Raw genomic sequence first — 18,082 nt, forward strand, 5'->3', positions numbered from 1 at the left:
CGACAGGGTCCTGGTGACTGTCACTACAGCCCCTTCCTCTAGCCTGAAATTTGGCAAGTACCTGCCACATGCACACAGTAACCTAAACTGACTCCAAGTGTAAGGGGTGGGGCTGGAAGTTAGCCTTGAAGGGAGGAAGGGGGAGGAGGCCACTGCTGGCAGGGCCAGGGAGCCCTGGGAAAGGGGGGTCAGGTGGCAGGGGCCCAGGAGCTGGGTCTGGGTGGGGCTGCGCAGGGCAACCAGCCTTTGACTCCACCCTGCACCCTCATCAGAGAGCAAGGTGGAGGAGTTGCCCTGTCCTCCTTGGAGCTGTCCTGACCCAGGCCCAAGTAGGAAACACATTTCAGTACTTAAGTCATGGCTCCGTCATGGTAGGCGGGCTCTGGGAATAGCCTTGAGAACCCTCGTTATGATGCGTCAATCAACCCAACAGAAAACAGCCACAGCAACTGGATTTTCAAGGGTGCACGGGCATGCACAGGCCTCTGAGAGTGTCAGGAAAATGCACATGACCTTGTAATGCCATGGCCCCCCAAATATTGTCAAGTCCCCTCGTGTATTGCTGTAAGACTTTCTAAAGAACTGACAAACAGTGAGGATTTAAGGGTAGAAGACAATAGACAAAGCAGACATGCAAACACTTGAGCTCCTTGAGCAGGTGGGGGGAGATATTTGCTGATTCAGCAAACACAAGTTTGTATCTGGACAGATTCACCAAGAAGGGACGGGGGTCCAAGCCCAGGACCTCAGGGGCTGAGTGTGGAACGGGAGCTGGGATGCCCGCTTCGCCCTGCCAGCCCGCCCAGGGCAGCCCTGGGCACCAAGGATCCGACACCATGAAGCCCCAGGGCCTGGCAGCAAGTGTGGCATCAACCCAGACGCCCTCCGCTGAGACCCAGCTTCTCAAAGGCAACAGTCATACACAGTCAAACACATTCAGGCAGCTCCGGGAGCCAGCAGCCGGGACCGCAAGCATCCAGAGAGGACCCTGAAATCAGACGCCCTTGGCTTCCTCTCACTGCCTGCCCCGCTGCAGGCATCACGAGAAAGCCTGAAGACCCTTGCAGAGGGCAAGAATGAGCAGAACTGCTGGCTCGTGGTTTCAGTCTGGCCCAGACCTAGTTGTACCAACCAGTATATGGAAGATCTTTCTCACTCTCTCACTCTCCTCTCTCTTCATATCTGTAACTTTAGATTTCAAATGAATAAAAATAAGTCTTTTTTTCAAAGAGAACGAGAAAGGGCCCAGTGCAATGGCTCAGTGGTTAAATCTTCACCTTGCATGTGCCAGGACCTCATATGGGCGCTAGTTCTAATCCCGGCAGCCCCACTTCCCATCCAGCTCCCTGCTTGTGACCTGGGAAAGTAGTGAGGACAGCCCAAAGCCTTGGGACCTTGCACCGCGTGGGAGACCCTGAAGAAGCTTCTGGCCCCTGGCTTCAGATCAGCTCAGCTTCAGCCACTGTGGCTACCTGGGGTAGTGAACCAGCAGATGGAAGATCTTTCTCTGTGTCTCTCCTCTTTGGGAATCTGCCATTCCAATAAAAATCAACAAATCTTTAAAAAGAGAGAGAGGAGAAGGAGAAAACTTCACAAAATCAGATTTAAAGCCTGAAAATTTTTTTAGAGATTTATTTTCTTTATTAAGGGCAGAGTTGCAGATACAGAGACAAATAATTAGACAAATCTTCTACCTTCTGGTTGAAGACCCAAAAGGCCAAGTGACTGCGGCTGAGGCCAGCCTGAACACAATGCCAAGAGCTTCCTCCTGTTCTCCCACATGAGCTCAGGGGCCCAAGCACTAGAGCCATCTTCTTCTGCTGGTTTCCCAGACTATTAGCAGGGAGCTAGATAGGAAGTGGAGCAACAGGGAATCGAACCAGCATGGCAGGTGGAAGCTTTACTCACTGTGCCACAATATGGGCCCCAAGGAGGCTTTAAATGACACAAACTCCTAAACCTCCTGCAGATCTAGGCAGATTTGGGGCAAGGCCTGAGAATATGCACGTTTTAAATGTGGGGGGGGGGAAGGAGCTCCCATTCATCCACCCAGTCATTTACCTTCTCCGCACTCCCACCCAAAGAAAAGCCTGCAACAGCCAAGGCTGGGCTAGGGCTGAAGCCAGGAGCCAGGAACTCAACCCACGTCTCCACAGCAGCACCAGGACCCCAAGCTTGCTTTGTTTGTTCATTCTGGCCCCAAGCTCTTTAAAGCCAGCACCTGCTGTCTCCCAGGGTCTGCATTAGAAGAAAGCTGGATTTAAGAGCCAGAGCAAGGGGGTGAGAATATCTTAACCAGACGCAAGTGCCCACCCCCAAACAAGCATTTTTTTTAAGACTTATTTTGTTTTTACTGCAAAGTCAGATATATACACAGAGGAGGAGAGACAGAGAGGAAGATCTTTTGTCTGATGGTTCACTCCCCAAGTGACCGCAACGGCTGGAGCTGAGCCAATCCGATGCCAGAGCCAGGAGCTCTTCCGGGTCTCCCACACGGGTGCAGGGTCCCAAGGCTTTGGGCAGTCCTCGACTGCTTTCCCAGGTCATAGGCAGGGAGCTGGATGGGAAGTGGAGCTGCCGGGATTAGAACCAGCACCCATATGAGATCCCGGGGCGTTCAAGGTGAGGACCGTTAAGCCACGCACCAGGCCCCCAAACAGGCATTTTAAAGACATACACACACACCCCATTTTCCATCATAGATAGTTGGCTACCAACCAAGGTTGAAGTGTCACTGTTGGAATTAGACACAGGGACAGAGCCCAGTGCAAGCTACATCGCCACAAAAATGTGCACAGCAACTCCTCCAATTGTCTCCAATGTACAGACACTACCTGTCAGGCACACACTGGGGTATCCGTGCAGCTACAGAGAACGTGGAGGTGATGCGGTCCTGATGCTGGAAAAATGCACCTGCCATGGCTTGGGAGAGACGGGGTATGGAGCACAGGAGGAGGGAGGTGGTACCTTGGATTTGGGTCCACCAAAGGAACGATGGACCCCTAGGGAGGACTGATGAAACAAATCACAGCCAGCCATGAAGCAGAATCCACATACTCCTAAGATCGACAGACTCTAGAGCAGGCTCGGCAGTGCAGCAGCTTCAGCTGCTCATGAGTGGCTGAGTGTGAGTTCAAGTCCCAGCTGCTCCACTTGCCATCCAGCTCCCTGCTAATGTGCCTGAAATGCATCAGAGGATGGCTCAAGTGCTTAGGCACCTGCATCCACAAGGGAGACCCAGAAGCAGTTCCAGGCCCCCAGATTCAGCCTTGTCCAGTCCTGGCTGCTGCAGACATTTGGGGAGTGAAGTACCAGATGAAAGATTCACTCCTTCTCATTCTTTCTCTCTCTTCCTCTTCCCTCCCTATCTCTCTTGCTTTGCTTTTCAAATAGATGAAAATCAATTACTATGCATCTTCTTTCTTTTTTTTTAAGATTTTTATTTTTATTGGAAAGTCAGATATACAGAGAGGAAGAGAGACAGAGAGGAAGATCTTTTGTCCGCTGATTCACTCCCCAAGCAGCCAGAGCTGAGCCGATCCAAAGCCAGGAGCCCAGAACATCTTCCAGGTCTCCCACACAGATGCAGGGTTCCAAGACTTTGGGCCATCCTCGACTGCTTTTCCAGGGAGCTGGATGGGAAGCAGGACCGCTGAAACACGAACCAGTGCCCATATGTGATCCTGGCACATGCAAGGCAAGAACTTTAGCTGCCAGGCTACTGTGCTGAGCCCCACATCTTCTTCCTTTTTAATATTCTTTTTATTGTTGTTGTTGGAAAGGCAGATACACAGAGAGAGAGACAGAAAGATCTTCTGTCCACCGGTTTACTCCACAAGTCGCCATGATGACTAGCGCTGAGCGAATCTAAAGTCAGGAGTCAAAAGCTTCCTCTGGATTTTCCACATGGACACAGGGTCCCAAGGCTTTGGATTGTCCTCCACTGTTTTCCAGGCCACAAGCAGGGAGCTGGATGGGAAGTGGAGCAAGCAGGACACAAACCGGTACCCATATGCAATTCTAGCAGATGCAAGCGGAGGACTTTAGCCACTAGGCTATCGTGCCGAGCCATATACCTCTTGAAAAGAGAAATCCTGGGCCTGGTGCAGTAGCCTAGTGGCTAAAGTCCTTACCTTGCGTGCATCAGGCTCCCATATGGGCGCTGATTCTAGTTCCAGCGGTCCCACTTCCCATTCTGCTCCCTGCTTGTGGCCTGGGAAGGCAGTCGACGATGGCCCAGGACCTCTGGGCCCCTGCACCCGCCTGGGAGACCTGGATGAAGCTCCTGTCTCCTGGTTCCTGGCTTTGGATCAGCTCAGCTCTAGCCATTACGACCACTTGGGGAGCGAATCAGCAGACAGATCTTCTCTGTCTCTCCTTCTCTCTGCATATCTGAATTTGCAATAAAAATAAAAAATAAATAAATCTTTAAAAAGAGAGAGAGAGAGAGAGAAATTCTGACCCATGATACAGGCTGGAAGAACTTGGAGGACATTATACTAAGAGAAAGAAGCCAGTTACAAAAGAACAAATCCAGGGGTGGGTGTTGACTGGAGCTCAACACCGGCTTGGGAGGCCTGCATCCCCGCGGAGAGCCTGTGTTGGAGCACCTGCTCCGTTTCTAGCCCAGCCTCCCACGCACATACATCCCGGAGGACAGCAAGTGATGGCTCAAGTTCTTGAATTCCTGCCATCCACGTGGGAGACCCAGACATCTCTGGCTCCTGGCTTCAGCCTGGCCCAGCCCTAGCTCTGCGAGAACGGGGAGCAAAGCAGTAAGGGGAAGATTCCTCTCTCCCTCCCCCCCTTCATGTAGTTTTAAAAAGACAATGCAGTATGAGTCTGTTTCTCTGAGGCACCTAGAGCAAATTCATAGAAACATAAAGAACCGCAGTTTCCAGAGGCCAGGAAGAGGGAAGGGGGAAGTTGCTGTTTCGTGAATTTGCAGGTCAGTTCTTCAAGTGGAGAACAACAAGTGACCGCCACACTGAATGCCACTCAACTGTGCATTTGAAAGTGGTTGCAGTGGTAAGCTTGATGAGTGTGTATTTTACCCCAATCAAAAGTAACCTTTTTCGAATTTTAGAAGTGTGGACTTTGCAGTTACCCTGCCCTCATAGAGTTGTCTAGGAAACAGAACCAAGAATGCTTTAGGGAAGCTGTAGGTTTGAGGTCCCTACAGTAACAGAAAGATGAGCACAGGGCTCAGAGCACACAGAACGCCACCCCCGTGTGCCAAGTGGGGGTGAATGACGTCTGTATTTACATAAAGGAGCAAGGAGAAATAAGGGCCGTGTGGAGAGGCAGGTGGATAGATGGGCGCCAAGCTCCCCACCAAAGAAATGGCCTGCCCAAGGTCTCTAGTTTGGGTCCCTGGGGAGAAGGACCAGAGGTAAAGGCAGAGGAACAGGCTTTGATCTTCATCCCAGAGCCTGTGCATAAATCACTTTCATGAAAGGAAGGGGTCAAAGTGTTAAGAACCACATCCTACGTGGCCAATAAACATCTAAGAAGCAAGAATGAAAACCACCACGATACGCCTAGTCACACCCTGCGGCTGCACCCAAACCGAGCTGGCAGGGACACGGCAGCCTGAGAGGACCTGCAGAGGACTGAGGGTCCCAGACCAGGAGCGGGCAGGTGCACCCACCCCGCAGAGCAAGCCACATAGACAAGCCTTGCACAGAAGCCCCAGGGGACACACAGCGACACAGCCATGCACTGTCAGCAGGCAGGAGCCAGCACAGGTACAGGCACTACAGCCTGCTCAACCAGCGACACAGTGATGCACTGTCAGCAGGCAGGAGCCCGCACAGGTACAGGCACTACAGCCTGTTCACCCAGGAGACCAGCACAGAGCCATCCGTCACACGCACCAGAGCGCATCCGACAGTGGAAGGATCCCAAAAGGAGCGTGCAAGGGCCACATGCAGACACTGGTGCAGAAGGCTGCCTTTAAGATGTGGGCTTTAGGAGCCAGTGCTGGGCCCGGCGCCATGGCCTAGCAGCTAAAGTCCTCGCCTTGAGCGCGCCAGGATCCCATATGGGCAATGGTTCTAATCCTGGCAGCTCCACTTCCCATCCAGATCCCTGCTTGTGGCCTGGGAAAGCAGTCAAGGATGACCCAAAGCCTTGGGACCCTGCACCCGCGTGAGAGACCTGGAGGAAGTTCCTGGCTCCCGGCTTCGGATTGGCATAGCACCGGCCGTTGCGCTCACTTGAGTGAATCATCGGACGAAAGATCTTCTTCTCTCTCTCCTCCTCTCTGTATGTCTGACTTTCCAATAAAAATTAAATAAATCTTTAAAAAAAAAAATAAGCCAGTGCTGTGGCATAGCAGGTTAAGTCACTGGCTGGCATCCTATATGACCGCTGGTTCAAATCCTAGCTGCTCCACTTCCAATTTACCAAACCGTGTACCCATGTAGGGGACACAGATGAAGCTCCTGGCTCCTGGTTTCAACCATCTGGGGAGTAAACCAGCAGATGGAAGATCTCTGTCTCTCCCTCTCTCTCAACTCTTTCAAATAAAATAAGTCCTCTTTTAAAAAAAAAAGGCACAAAGGAGTCCCCTTCTGTCTGGCTTGCCATCTAGCTTCCTGCTAATGCACACCAACCTACGTGTTTTGACATGAGGTTGTCTCTGGCCCCGGTGGAAAGGGCAAGTGGCGGGAGGGGATTAGAGAGGGCCCTGGCTGCAGCCAGCATGCAAGACCCACAGCAGTCACAGCAACGTGGGCTCGGACTGCTGCACGCAGAGGGCCACCAGGAGCCAGGCCCTCCCCGAGGATAGACTCCCTGAAGCCTAGACAGAATTCCCCCAGCATGCTGGGGCTTGGGAAGCCTGGGAAGGCAGCTGGGACTGAAACCACAGGGAGGGGCCCAGCAGGGGTGGGCGGAAGCTTTGCCAGACTCGCCCAGCCCAACCAGGGCACCTCCAGAGGCAGCAGGTGAAGGTGAAGGCGGCAGGGCAGTGAGCAGCCGACTGTGTGGCAGAGAAAGTGCGTCCAGGAGAGAGTCCCTGAGGGACTCGGCACAGGGTCACCTTCAGTCCCCTCTCCTTCTCCTCCTAGCCAACCTCCAAAGCATCTTCCAGAGCTCCACACCCGCCCTGGCCACTCCCTCCAGGGCCAGGGTTGTCTGCAGGGATATCTAAGGAATCATGAAGGCTGCATTGCCCAGCCGAGCCAAGATCCTCCTCCCACGTCAGTGTCAAAACTGAAAAGGCTGCCGTTCGTATCCCTGGCCCAAGCACCAATGCTCCAACTCGCACCCAGACAGCAGACACTACAGGTTCTTACCGGGCTGGGTGGGGCCCCAGGGAGCATGGCTAGGCCTCTGCCAGCCTCCCGAGGGCCAGGACAGAGGGGACCTGGGGGGGCTGGAGTCTGAATCCCTCCGCTCTATTTCACTCAGCCAAGGTTGTGGGGGTGGGCGCATCATGGGAGGCTCAGGGATCATGGACAGGGAGCCGCAGAGCCGAGGGGGCATGGGGAGGAGCACCAGGGAGGAAGGGCGTGAAGTCAAAAGATGCTTTGTTCTGCTGAGTGGCTTTTTTGTTGTCAAAATTGGCCCCAAACTCTGACTACCAGAAGCCTGGCACAGATCTTGCCTTGCCACACCCACCTCCTGTCACCAGCCTGTCACCCCACAGCACTGACTGCACACCTCCACACAAAACCTTCTCCTGCCCTGTGCCAACGCCCTCCGTGTCCAGGCAGGCCCACCCTGGGGACCCTCACCCGTCCCATCCAGCTCCCTGCTTGTGGCCTGGGAAACCAGTCGAGGACTGTCCAAGGCCTTGGGACTCTGAACCCATGTGAGAGACCTGGAGGAAGTTCCTGGCTCCTGGCTTCGGATCGGTGCAGCACCGGCCGTTGTGGTCACTTGGGAAGTGAGTCATCGGACGAAAGATCTTTCTCTCTGTCTCTCCTCCTCTCTGTATATCTGGCTTTGTGATAAAAATAAATAAATCCTTAAAAAATAAAAAGCAGATTTATTTTATTTTATATTTTTTAAAGATTTATTTATTTTTATTGGGAAGGCAGATATACAGAGAGGAGAGACAGAGAGAAAGAGCTTCTGTTTGATGATTCACTCTCCAAGCAGCCGCAATGGCTGGAACTGAGCCAATCCGAAGTCAGAAGCCAGGAGCTTCTTCCGATGCAGGGTCCCAAAGCTTTGGGCAGTCATCGACTGCTTTCCCAGGTCACAGGCAGGGAGCTGGATGGGACGTGGAACTGCTAGGATTAGAACCGGCGCCCATATGGGATCCCAGCACGTTCAAGGTAAGGACTTCAACTGCTACGTTATCGCACCAGGCCCTTAAAAAGCAGATTTTACAGAGAAGAGAAACAAAAATCCTTCATCTGTCAGATCACTCCCCAGATAGTCACTATGGCCAGAGCTGGGCCAGTCCAAAGCCAGTCCAAAGCTCCATCTAGGTCACCCACATGGGTGCCAAGGACTGGGGCCATCCTCCGCTGATTTCCCAGGCCACAAGCAGGAAGCTGGATCAGAAGGGTAACAGGCAGTACAGGAACCAGTGCCCCTATGGAACACCAGTGCCACAAGGCAGAGGATTAGCCTACCATGCCACATGCTGGTCCCACCCGTTCTCCCCTCATAACTCCTCAGTCAGAGCAGCGGCCTGCCCTCTGTGTATAGCTCCCGGCTCTGGGAGACGTCCAGGCCCCCGGCCCCCAGCCACCACCAACCTTCCGGGGGTCCAGGGAGCCAGGGGCAAGCACGGCCAGAGCTATGCCCCCAAGCAAGGAACCTCTGGAGCCACAGGACTAAAACCCAACTCAGTCCAGGGGTCTATATGCAGGCGAGAGGAACCCTTACTCCCACACCCTGCCCGACAGCAAGGACCCTGACAGCCACCAAGGGCGCTATAAGGCTGTCATAAGTGCCATCGACCTCACAGAACAATCTCAGCCAACCTCTCCTGATGGGCATGTTCCCTGCCTACTTCCTGTCCAGCTGTCTGTCCTGCCACTCACCAGTGACCACAACAGTAACACTTTAACCGGACACAGCCCCAGGACTGCCAGGGACTGTCCAGCCTACAGGCAGGGATAAGGGGCCCACTGGAGAGCGCTGGCCCAGCCACAGAGCGGGCAAGCACCAGGGCCAAGCCCCTTAGGGATAGGAACACTGAGGCACAGAGGTCTCCCCAGGCCCCCTAAGGCCTGCAGAAATTCTGCTTCCCTCCAACAGGGAAAGCCCCAGCTGGAGCAGCCAGGAGTGTGGGTGCCCTGAGAAGGATGGGTACATCGTACAGGACAAGGGAGTCCAGACAGCAGAGTAAGGAGCCACAGGGAGGCTCCAGCCAGGCCACCAGGTCTAAACGAGGTCAAATAAATAAATGCTGGTCCAGGCCCAGCAGTCACCAGGCTGGGAAGGGCTTGGGCTACAGGCCTAGGTCTCACCTCGAAACTTCTTCGGGGGATTGTCCAGGTCCCCGGCAGCAGGCTCCACCACACAGCGGTCATCCACCAGCCTAGGGGACAAAGCTCTCAGTCAGCACAGAATAAAGGCCACCAGTCCCTTGGCATCCCTCCTTCGGCGGAGGAGGTCCCAGGCACGGGGAAGGCCCCTGGAAATGTCCTCCATTACAGGCAAGGCCCCCAGCCAACAAGATTCTGCCCCGGCCCCAGACACTGTTCACGGCCAAGTCTCTTGAGGCAGGGGTGGGTAAAAGACCCCAACCCAAAGATGCACTGTGCAGTGGGGCCATGCACACCATAGATGCTGCCCTCAATGGAAGAGGGCAGGAAACATAGCAGGGGCTGAACAGAATGGGCCACTTAGAGCAAGAGAGGACACAGTGAGAAACAGGAACACGCTGAGAAGCGCAAGGTGCGAGACCAGACACAAGTAAGACACACTAAATACAGACCTCGGCGTGTGAGTCTCCGGGTGTCATGGGACAGGACCAGAGCTGCCCTCTGGCTGCCCTAGGGTCTGAAATTCCCCACCTTCCATGCAGCCAGGGTTGCAGCTGATCCCGCATCTTGGGAAGTCATTCACTCAGTTCCCACTGTTCACCTTCCCATCTGCACATCCACCCATTCATCCACCCACCCACATTCCTCTCCCTCCCCCCAGCCTTGCCCCTCTCCACCCCATTCCTGCGTTCAAAAGTCTCCCATGCCACCAGCCCCTGGGATGAAACGCTGACCATCCAAGGGTCAGGTGCATGTCAGCATTTGCCGCCGGCTGCTTCTGGCGGATTCTCACCCACTTCTGAGCAGAGCACTACTCCCTAGTGCTGCTTCACACAGAGGGGAGCGGGGGACTGAACCACGGGCCTGAAGGATGCAGCGTTGACGCCAGAAGCCCAGGCCCCCTTGCACCTCCCCTCCATGGGCTGGCTCTGGTCTCTCCCTACCTTGTCATTGGCCTTCCAGCTTCCTGGCTGATCCTGAGGGACCCTGGCGACCTCCCACTGCCTTGACCTCTGCTCCGTTCTTTGGCCCCTGGGGAACCTCAGGCTGGTAGACAGCCCCCCCACACACACACCACCCTCCAAAGTCTTCCTCAAGGCAGTAAGCCACGGCTTGGGACAGCTTCTTGCCACATCGCAGGGCCTGTTCAAGTCCTACCTGCTCCACTTCCAACCCAACTTCCTGCCTGGAGAGGTAGCAATGGGCAGCCCCTGCCATCCACATAGTAGACCCAGATGGAGTCCCCGGCTCCTGAACTCAGCGTGGCTCAGCCCTGGCTACTGGGGAGTAAACTAGTAAACGGAAGATATCTCTCTCTCTCTCTGTGACTCTACTTTTAAATAAAGCCCTGTTAAAATAAATAAAGGAAGCCTTCCTGAGCCGGTGTGGTCTCTCCACAGGGGTGCATCCTGTATACTTCCCCAGGGGCCCTGGTCCTGGCCGCCCCAGCATCCGCTCTCTGCCTGCTCTTACTGCTAGGCCTGCACAGGTCGGGACCCCTGTCCCTTGCAATGGGAATCCGCTGACGCTGCACACCATGCAGCCCCGTGACACAGCAACAAACAGGCCCTTGGTCTTCATCCCTGCTCCCACCATACTGCCTGAAGGCTGACAGCAACAAGAGCATCTTTGGCTACAAAATTTGGATGTTTGTGCACATAGCTCCAGAACAGTAAAGGTGACACAGGATGAACTGCAAGGTTCTCTCAAACGCACCTGAATTTTTTTTTAAGGTTTATTTGTTGTTATTGGAAAGGTAGATTTACAGAGAGAAGGAGAGAAAAATCTTCCATCCGCTGATTCACTCCCCAAATGACCACAACGGCTGGAGCTGCACTGATCTGAAGCCAGGAGACAGGAACTCTTCCGGGTCTCCCACGTGGGTGCAGGGTCTCAAGGCTTTGGACCGTCCTCTACTGCTTTCCCAGGCCACAAGCAGGGAGTTGGATGGAAAGTGGAGCAGCCAGGACACAAAATAATGCCCATATGGGATCCAGACACATGCAAGGTGAGGACTTTAGCCACTAGGCTACCGTGCCAGGCCCTACTCCTGAATTTATGTTCATAAACTCCTATTGATCAGGCGACTTTTGGAAGCCCTTGAAGATGAGTGGGGTTGCCAGAGGAACTGACCACGGGATCAGAGGTGGGACTTCCAGCCCCACTGGAACCTGCTCTGGGACAGGGGAGGGGCCTGCAGGCTGACCTGAGGGATGAGAGTCTAACCACACCCACTGGTACTTCCATGCAAAACCTCAAAGGGCAAGGTGGTTTGGTGACCACATACAGCTCAGTTCCCTATCCCCCACTGGGCCCCCAGCCTGCAGGATTGGACTGTGCTCCACACACGGAGCATGTCAGACCCCAATGACAGATGGGCATGGCCAGAGCAGGAGGAGCAGTCTGATGAGTCTGCAGATTGCTATTCATGATCTCAGTCGGCTTGTTACTGTTGCCATTTGACAGGCAGAGAAAGCAGAGCAGGCAGAGGCTGAACAATCTGCCCAGCTGGGCTGTGGAGCCAGGCTAGGCAGACATAGAGCAGGTGCCTGGAGCACTTTGCAATGCCAGGCCCTCACCCTGCCCCCCACACACACAGTCCCCCAGCCTGCTGCAGGGGTTCATCCTTGACCTTCTTCCCTTCTCCATCTGCATTCACGTCCTTGGGCTACTTGGCCACATGTGGGGCTCTTCAGAGGCACAAGGAATCCATCCTGGGTAACTCTTGTTCCCCACCCAGGCTCGCCTGCCCTGAGGCCCCAGACTTGGAGATCCGACTGCCTACTCTGCTAGGAAACCCACAAACATCTCAAAACCACTTGGTGCAGCGCTAGGACCCCACGTGGGATACACACATTCCTCACTGAGAGCCTGGGTTTGAGTCCTGACTCTGCATTCCACTCTGGCTTTTTGAGGAGGCACATCCTGAAGGGCAACAGGTGACAATTCAAGTATTTGGGTCCTCTGCTGCAAATCTCAGGTGAGTTTCAGGATCTTCCTGACTTCAGCATGGCCCTGCCCTGGCCAAAATGGGCATTTGGGAAATAAACCAACCTAGGGGAGAGTTCTGCCTCTATCTCTCTGTCTGCTTTTCAAATAAGTAAAACTTATTTTTAAAATGTAAACATTTTTAAAGAATTTGCCTTTAAAAAAACAACAACACAAAACCTTAGCATGCACAGTTACAGAGAGAAAGATCTTCCATCCACTGGTTCATTGCCAGAATGGCTGCAATGGCCAAGGCTGAGCCAGGCCAAAGTCAGGAGCCAGGAGCTTCATTCCGGTCTCCCACGTGGGTGGCAGGGGCCCAGGCAGTTGCGCTGTCTTCTGCTGCTGTCCCAGGTGCACTAGCAGGGAGCCGAATTGGAAGTGGAGCAGCCAGGACTTGAACCAACATTTACATAGGATGCCCATCGCAGGTGGCAGTGTACCCTGCCATGCCACAGTGCCAGACCCTTTGCTCCTCTCAAACTCTCCCCATCTGAGCAGACAGCAGCTCCATCTTTCCTGTTGCTCGAGCCAAAGACCTGGGATCAACCCCTAATTTCTTCCTTCCACTCATACCAACTTTGTCAGAGTCTCAGGAGAGCTGCTTCCAGATGCAGGCACATTCTAACTCCCTTTACCTCCAGCTGCTCCCGGCCTCACCTACTTCACCGTCTACCTCCACAAACTGCTTCCTCCACTACACCTGGTCCCCACAGAGTGGAGTCCTTCAGCCAAATCAGAACCCGCCAAAATGCCCCACGTCAGAGCAAAGCCAAAGAAAATACAGCAGCCTGGGACTCCACCTCCCCTCTCTCCGCCCTCACCTCCTCCTGCCTCCCCTGACCCGCTCTGCCCCGGCTGGCCGCACAGACCCCCTCCCGGCCCTCAAGTCTCCCAGGCCATTTCCCTCTGCTGAGAGCCCTGTGCTCGGGCCACCCTCACCTCCTGCAGAGCTTGGCTGCCATGACCCATTCTCCTGCCCCGTGCACAACACCTGCTGGCTGCATGTCTTATTTACCTGGTTCACTATGACCCCTCACCCCCACCCATGAGGACACCCATGTGTATGTTTTTTTGCTCCCCACGGTACCACTGCCTGGTGTGGAGCCAGCACATGCACAACACACCCCAAGTGCCTGAATTAACTTGTGCCACTGGCCGCAGGAGGAAGCGCAGAGAAGCAAAAGATAAGGTCCCCACCGGAAGGGGTAGAAGAACCGCACTGGCAGGTCAGTCACAGCCTCAGCAGAGACGGAATATAACCAGTTGGCCAGGGCGCTGCTGTGTGTTTTGTCTGAACTGAGAGAAGAAGGAAGTCCGGGTTTAGCCAATCAGAGAGATGTAAAAGGAAGCAGCAGCCGTTCAGAGTCTTGAATAATTCATAGACCCTCCTGTAAGACATCAGTGAACGAGATCAGACAGTTGTCTCTGAGCAAAGCCCTGAGAGAAGGGGATGCAGCAAAGAAATTCTTTTAAAATATATGTTTGTTTTATGTATTTGAAAAGCAGAGAAAAAAAAAGCAGAGAAGCTAATGACTTGGCATAGTAGGCTAAACCTCTGCCTGCAGTGCTGGCATCCTGTATGGATGCTAGTTTGAGTCCCAACTGCAGCACTTCCAATCCAGTACCTTGCTAAAGGCCTGGGAAAGCAATGGAGGAAGGCTCGAATCCTCGGGCCCCTGTACCCACATGGGAGACATGGAAGAAGCTCTGGGCTCCTGGTTTCAGATCAGTTCAGCTTTGACTATTATAGCCATTTGGGGAGTGATAAAAGATTTTTCTTTCTGTCTCTCCTCTCTACAACTCTCCCCTTCAAAAAAAATAAATATTTTTAATAAAATCTTCAATGTAAAAAAATACATATAAATATATTTTTTTAAAGAAGAAAAGCAAAGCAGAGAGATAAATATACAGGCTGCTGATTTACTTCCTAAATGGCTGACAAAACCCAGGGTTGAACCAAGCTGGGGATCAACGCCCCAACCCCACTGCATCCTGGGGTTTCCATGAGCAGGAAGCCAGAATCAGAACTGGAACAGACACTCCGATGTGCAATGCAGGTGTCCCAGACAGCATCTTAACCACAGCACCAAATGAACATTGGTGGTGGGCAAACTGTCATGGAGGAGGGGAACAGGCATGGGCCAGTACCTGCCAGAGGTGCTGGGGCCACAGGGCAGCTGAGGCTGAGGTAGGCCCCTCAGTCCCTGTCCTGATCAGCACACCAGGATTTGGTGGGGTGGGGGAGGCACAAACAGGCAGCCTCAAAGACCCCAATCCAAGGAATCGAACCTTGAGAGCCTCACTCCAGACACCTTCCAGTAAACTCCCTGTCTGGGTACCCGGGCAGGAAGGAGTCCTCCTAAAGTGGCATCCTATTTTACAGCACAGCTGTGAATCCCAGTCGCACAGTGTCTGGAGGAACTCCCCATGCCCACTGCCCTCCATCGCAGGTGGGAGAGCAAAGGAAACCGCTCAGAGGTCAGGAGGACTACCCTGGAGGGGAGCTTGCTCCAGAAGAAGGCTTGGAAGCAGCCTGGGCTGTAGCCGAGAATCCAGAGGCCAGATACAGAGCAGCAGGTGCTGGGGGCGTGGGGGATGAAGGGAGCCGGGCCGGCCTCCTGGAGAGCCGGGTCAGCAGTGAAAACCAGGGGCAAGAGAGCTTCCCCTGGGTGTGGGACCCGGCTCCTGCCCAGAACCCTAAGGTGAGACACCATGCTCCTGCCTCCTCCCCTTCCCCGTGACTGACAACACCCCTCCCCCAGAGCGTAGGCCACGTGGCCCTGGGACAGTCTGACTACAGGCCTCTGTAGCCTCCTGCCCCATTCCTTCAAAGGAATTGGGGAATTCGGTCAGGACGGGAACTCCCAACGATTTAGCAGTCTGGGGGCGGGGCAGGGTGGAGGTTGTGCCGCGCGTGAAGTCGGTAACAGATTAGCCAGAAAGCCCTTATCAGATGGGCTGGGAACCATCAGGAGCCCGGGGGAGGCCCCAGGGCCAGGGCGCCAGACAGCTGAGGAGCCTTGAAGGGCGAGGTCGGGACTGCCAAGCGTCTTGGGGCGCTTGGAGCCGGGCGGGGCCCCTGTCCTGCTCCCGCCCCCGGCCCCGCCCTGTCCGCCCCCGCCGCCCAGCGAAACTCGCCACCCCACGTGTGGCCGCGGCCGCGGAGCGCGGGCGAGCTCGGCCTCGCCCCGGCCTGTGCGACGCTGCGCCTCCGCCAGCGCGCCCGGGACGGGCCAGGACGTGCGGTGCGGCCTGCGCTTCCCTCCTCTCCTGGGCTCCACAGGCAGCGGCGAGAGGAGGAGGTGGGGTCGTGGAGAGGAGGGGTCCTGGAGAGCACCTGTGTTTATTAAACCAGGCCGGGTCACAGGTGTCACTCCAGGTGCACATCCCTGGCACCGTAACCGAAGCAGGGCTGAGGGACAAACGGTGCATGCTTCATCCGCTCTCTGGAGCTGTACATCCTCGAAGTCCTTGGGCCCCAAGGTCTACTGACACCTCCAAGGGGCCACCTACCTGTCTGCAGAGCCCCCAGCCCTCCCTTTACAGGGCGGTGGAATCCCTGCCACAACCACATGAGCACACCTGACCTTCCAGTGTGTCGGGGCTACATCCCTCTGGCATCATCAGTTCACTCCCTGCTGCAGAGCCTCTCTGCTCTGGGGCGTGCAGGTGCACTGATGTGATCTTGGCAGCTGCTCAGGTCTCCCCCTCTCCAACAAAGCCTGACTTGGAGCCACCTGTCTGTGCTGGACCTGTGTCCCCTGCCCTAGCTGGGGGCCCTGCATGCACACATGAGCCCCAGCTGCTGTTCTACTTTAGCTGTCACCCACCAGAGGCCAGCCCCTGCTGTGAGTCTTCCATCCTCTGGGTGCTACAAGACCAGCGGGCCTTGTACAGGCCCCAAGGGAGCATCATTAGAGAGACGAGGGGGGTGGTGCACTGGCCGGAGGCTGTGGGCAGGGACATGCTGGACTTTAGAGGAACTAGCAGAATGTGGAGGAGGGTGCTGCTCCTGAAAGATGCGCAGGCTCTGTGCCCAAGACCTCAGTGTTGAGGAAGGACAGTGGCATCCCAGCCTCTGGGTGGCCATCCCCTCCCTGCCTGCCTGGAGTGGACTTTGAGACCCAGGTGGGAGCCCTGAGGAAAAGGCAACTGGGCGAGTCAGTGCCGCCTGCAAAGATTAGATAAGAAGGAGGAAGAAGGGAACCTGAAAAAAAAATAAAGTGGGGCAGATGCCTACTAAGAGAGTCTGAATCCAAACTGGCACCTTCCGGCCTAACCACCATCAGGGCAGCCGGGGTGAGGGTGCCACAGCCTGGGGAACCCTCCTACCCCCCATCAAGGGACCCTGTTGCAGCTGTGAAAGCCAACTTATGGCACAGCCCCTGCCTGCCAGCTCAGGCCACTGGCCACCACCCAAAAATCTAGGCCAGCTTCGGCAGGCACTGTGAGAACACTCGGATGGACTGGCACATAGATGCCCAAGGCAAGGATGAGATAGCAGCGTTGGGAGAGGAACCTGGATTAACTGGCTGAAGTCCCTTAACTCAACAGACATTTGGGTGGCCAGCATGATGGCTCAACTGACTAACCCTCCCCGTGCAAGTGCCAGGATCCCATATGGGCACTAGTTCACGTCCCAGCTGATCCACTTCCCATTCTGTTCCCTGCTTATGGCCTGGAAAAGCAAGAAAAGCCTTGGGACCCTGCACTCACATGGGACATCCAGAAGAGGCTCTTGACTCCTGTCTTCAGATCAACTCAGCTCGGCTCCAGCCACTGTGGCCGTTTGGGGAGGTTGGTTGGAACTTAAAATCTTCTGATCCGTAGTCAGACGCATTATCCGTTGCGCCACTGGCCCGTTGTGTGTGTGTTTAAGATTTATTTACTTTTATTACAAAGTCAGATACACAGAGAGGAGGAGAGACAGAGAGAAAGATCTTCTGTCTGATGATTCACTCCCCAAGTGAGCGCAACGGCCAGTGCTGTGCCGATCCAGAGCCAGGAGCCAGGAACTTCCTCCTGGGTCTCCCACATGGGTGCAGGGTCCCAAGGATTTGGGCCGTCCTCGACTGCTTTCCCAGGCCACAAGCAGGGAGCTGGATGGGAAGTGGAGCTGCTGGAATCAGAACTGGCGCCCATATGGGATCCTTATGCGTTCAAGGCGAGGACTTTAGCCTTTAGGCCACTGCGCCAGGTCCAAACCAATGGTTGGAAGAGTGTTTGTTCTCTGTCTCTCCTTCTTTCTACAAATCAGCCTTTCTGATTAAAATAAATAAATCTGTAATTTTAAAAAGAAGAAGAAAGAGAAGAAGAAAAAAGAAGAAATCCTACATCTGGGCATAGCCATCCCTTTCTTCACCTCTAGCTGGATCCCCTCAAGGATCCACCTGTGCCGCCCCGAGGCCAGGCAGTGTACGGAACACATGGGGCTTGAATCCAAACACAGCCCATGCCTTCAGAGGCCTGCGGGGCTAAGAGAGGACAGGCAGCTCCTGGCTCAGAGAACTTCAGGAAGAATGAAATCACCCAAAAAAAAAAAAAAAAAAAATTAACCTGACCCCAATAGACATGAAGGTTCCGGCAACCATGGCAGCCACGTCTGGGACACAGACCTCATTTTCCTCCTGTGGCTTGCA

General features: G+C 54.6%; 1 protein-coding gene across 1 annotated transcript in view; it reads right to left on the reverse strand.

The window, feature by feature from the left end:
- ITPR3 (inositol 1,4,5-trisphosphate receptor type 3) overlaps positions 1–18,082 on the reverse strand; it is a 59,471-nt gene that overhangs the window by 35,351 nt on the left and 6,038 nt on the right. The window contains exon 2 of the mRNA XM_004590276.2: positions 9,435–9,505. Coding sequence (XP_004590333.1) covers positions 9,435–9,505 — 71 coding nt within the window. The remainder of the gene's footprint in view (positions 1–9,434; positions 9,506–18,082) is intronic.

This window comes from Ochotona princeps, chromosome 1 (genome assembly GCF_030435755.1).
Source record: "Ochotona princeps isolate mOchPri1 chromosome 1, mOchPri1.hap1, whole genome shotgun sequence".
Classification (NCBI taxonomy): Eukaryota; Metazoa; Chordata; class Mammalia; order Lagomorpha; family Ochotonidae; genus Ochotona; species Ochotona princeps.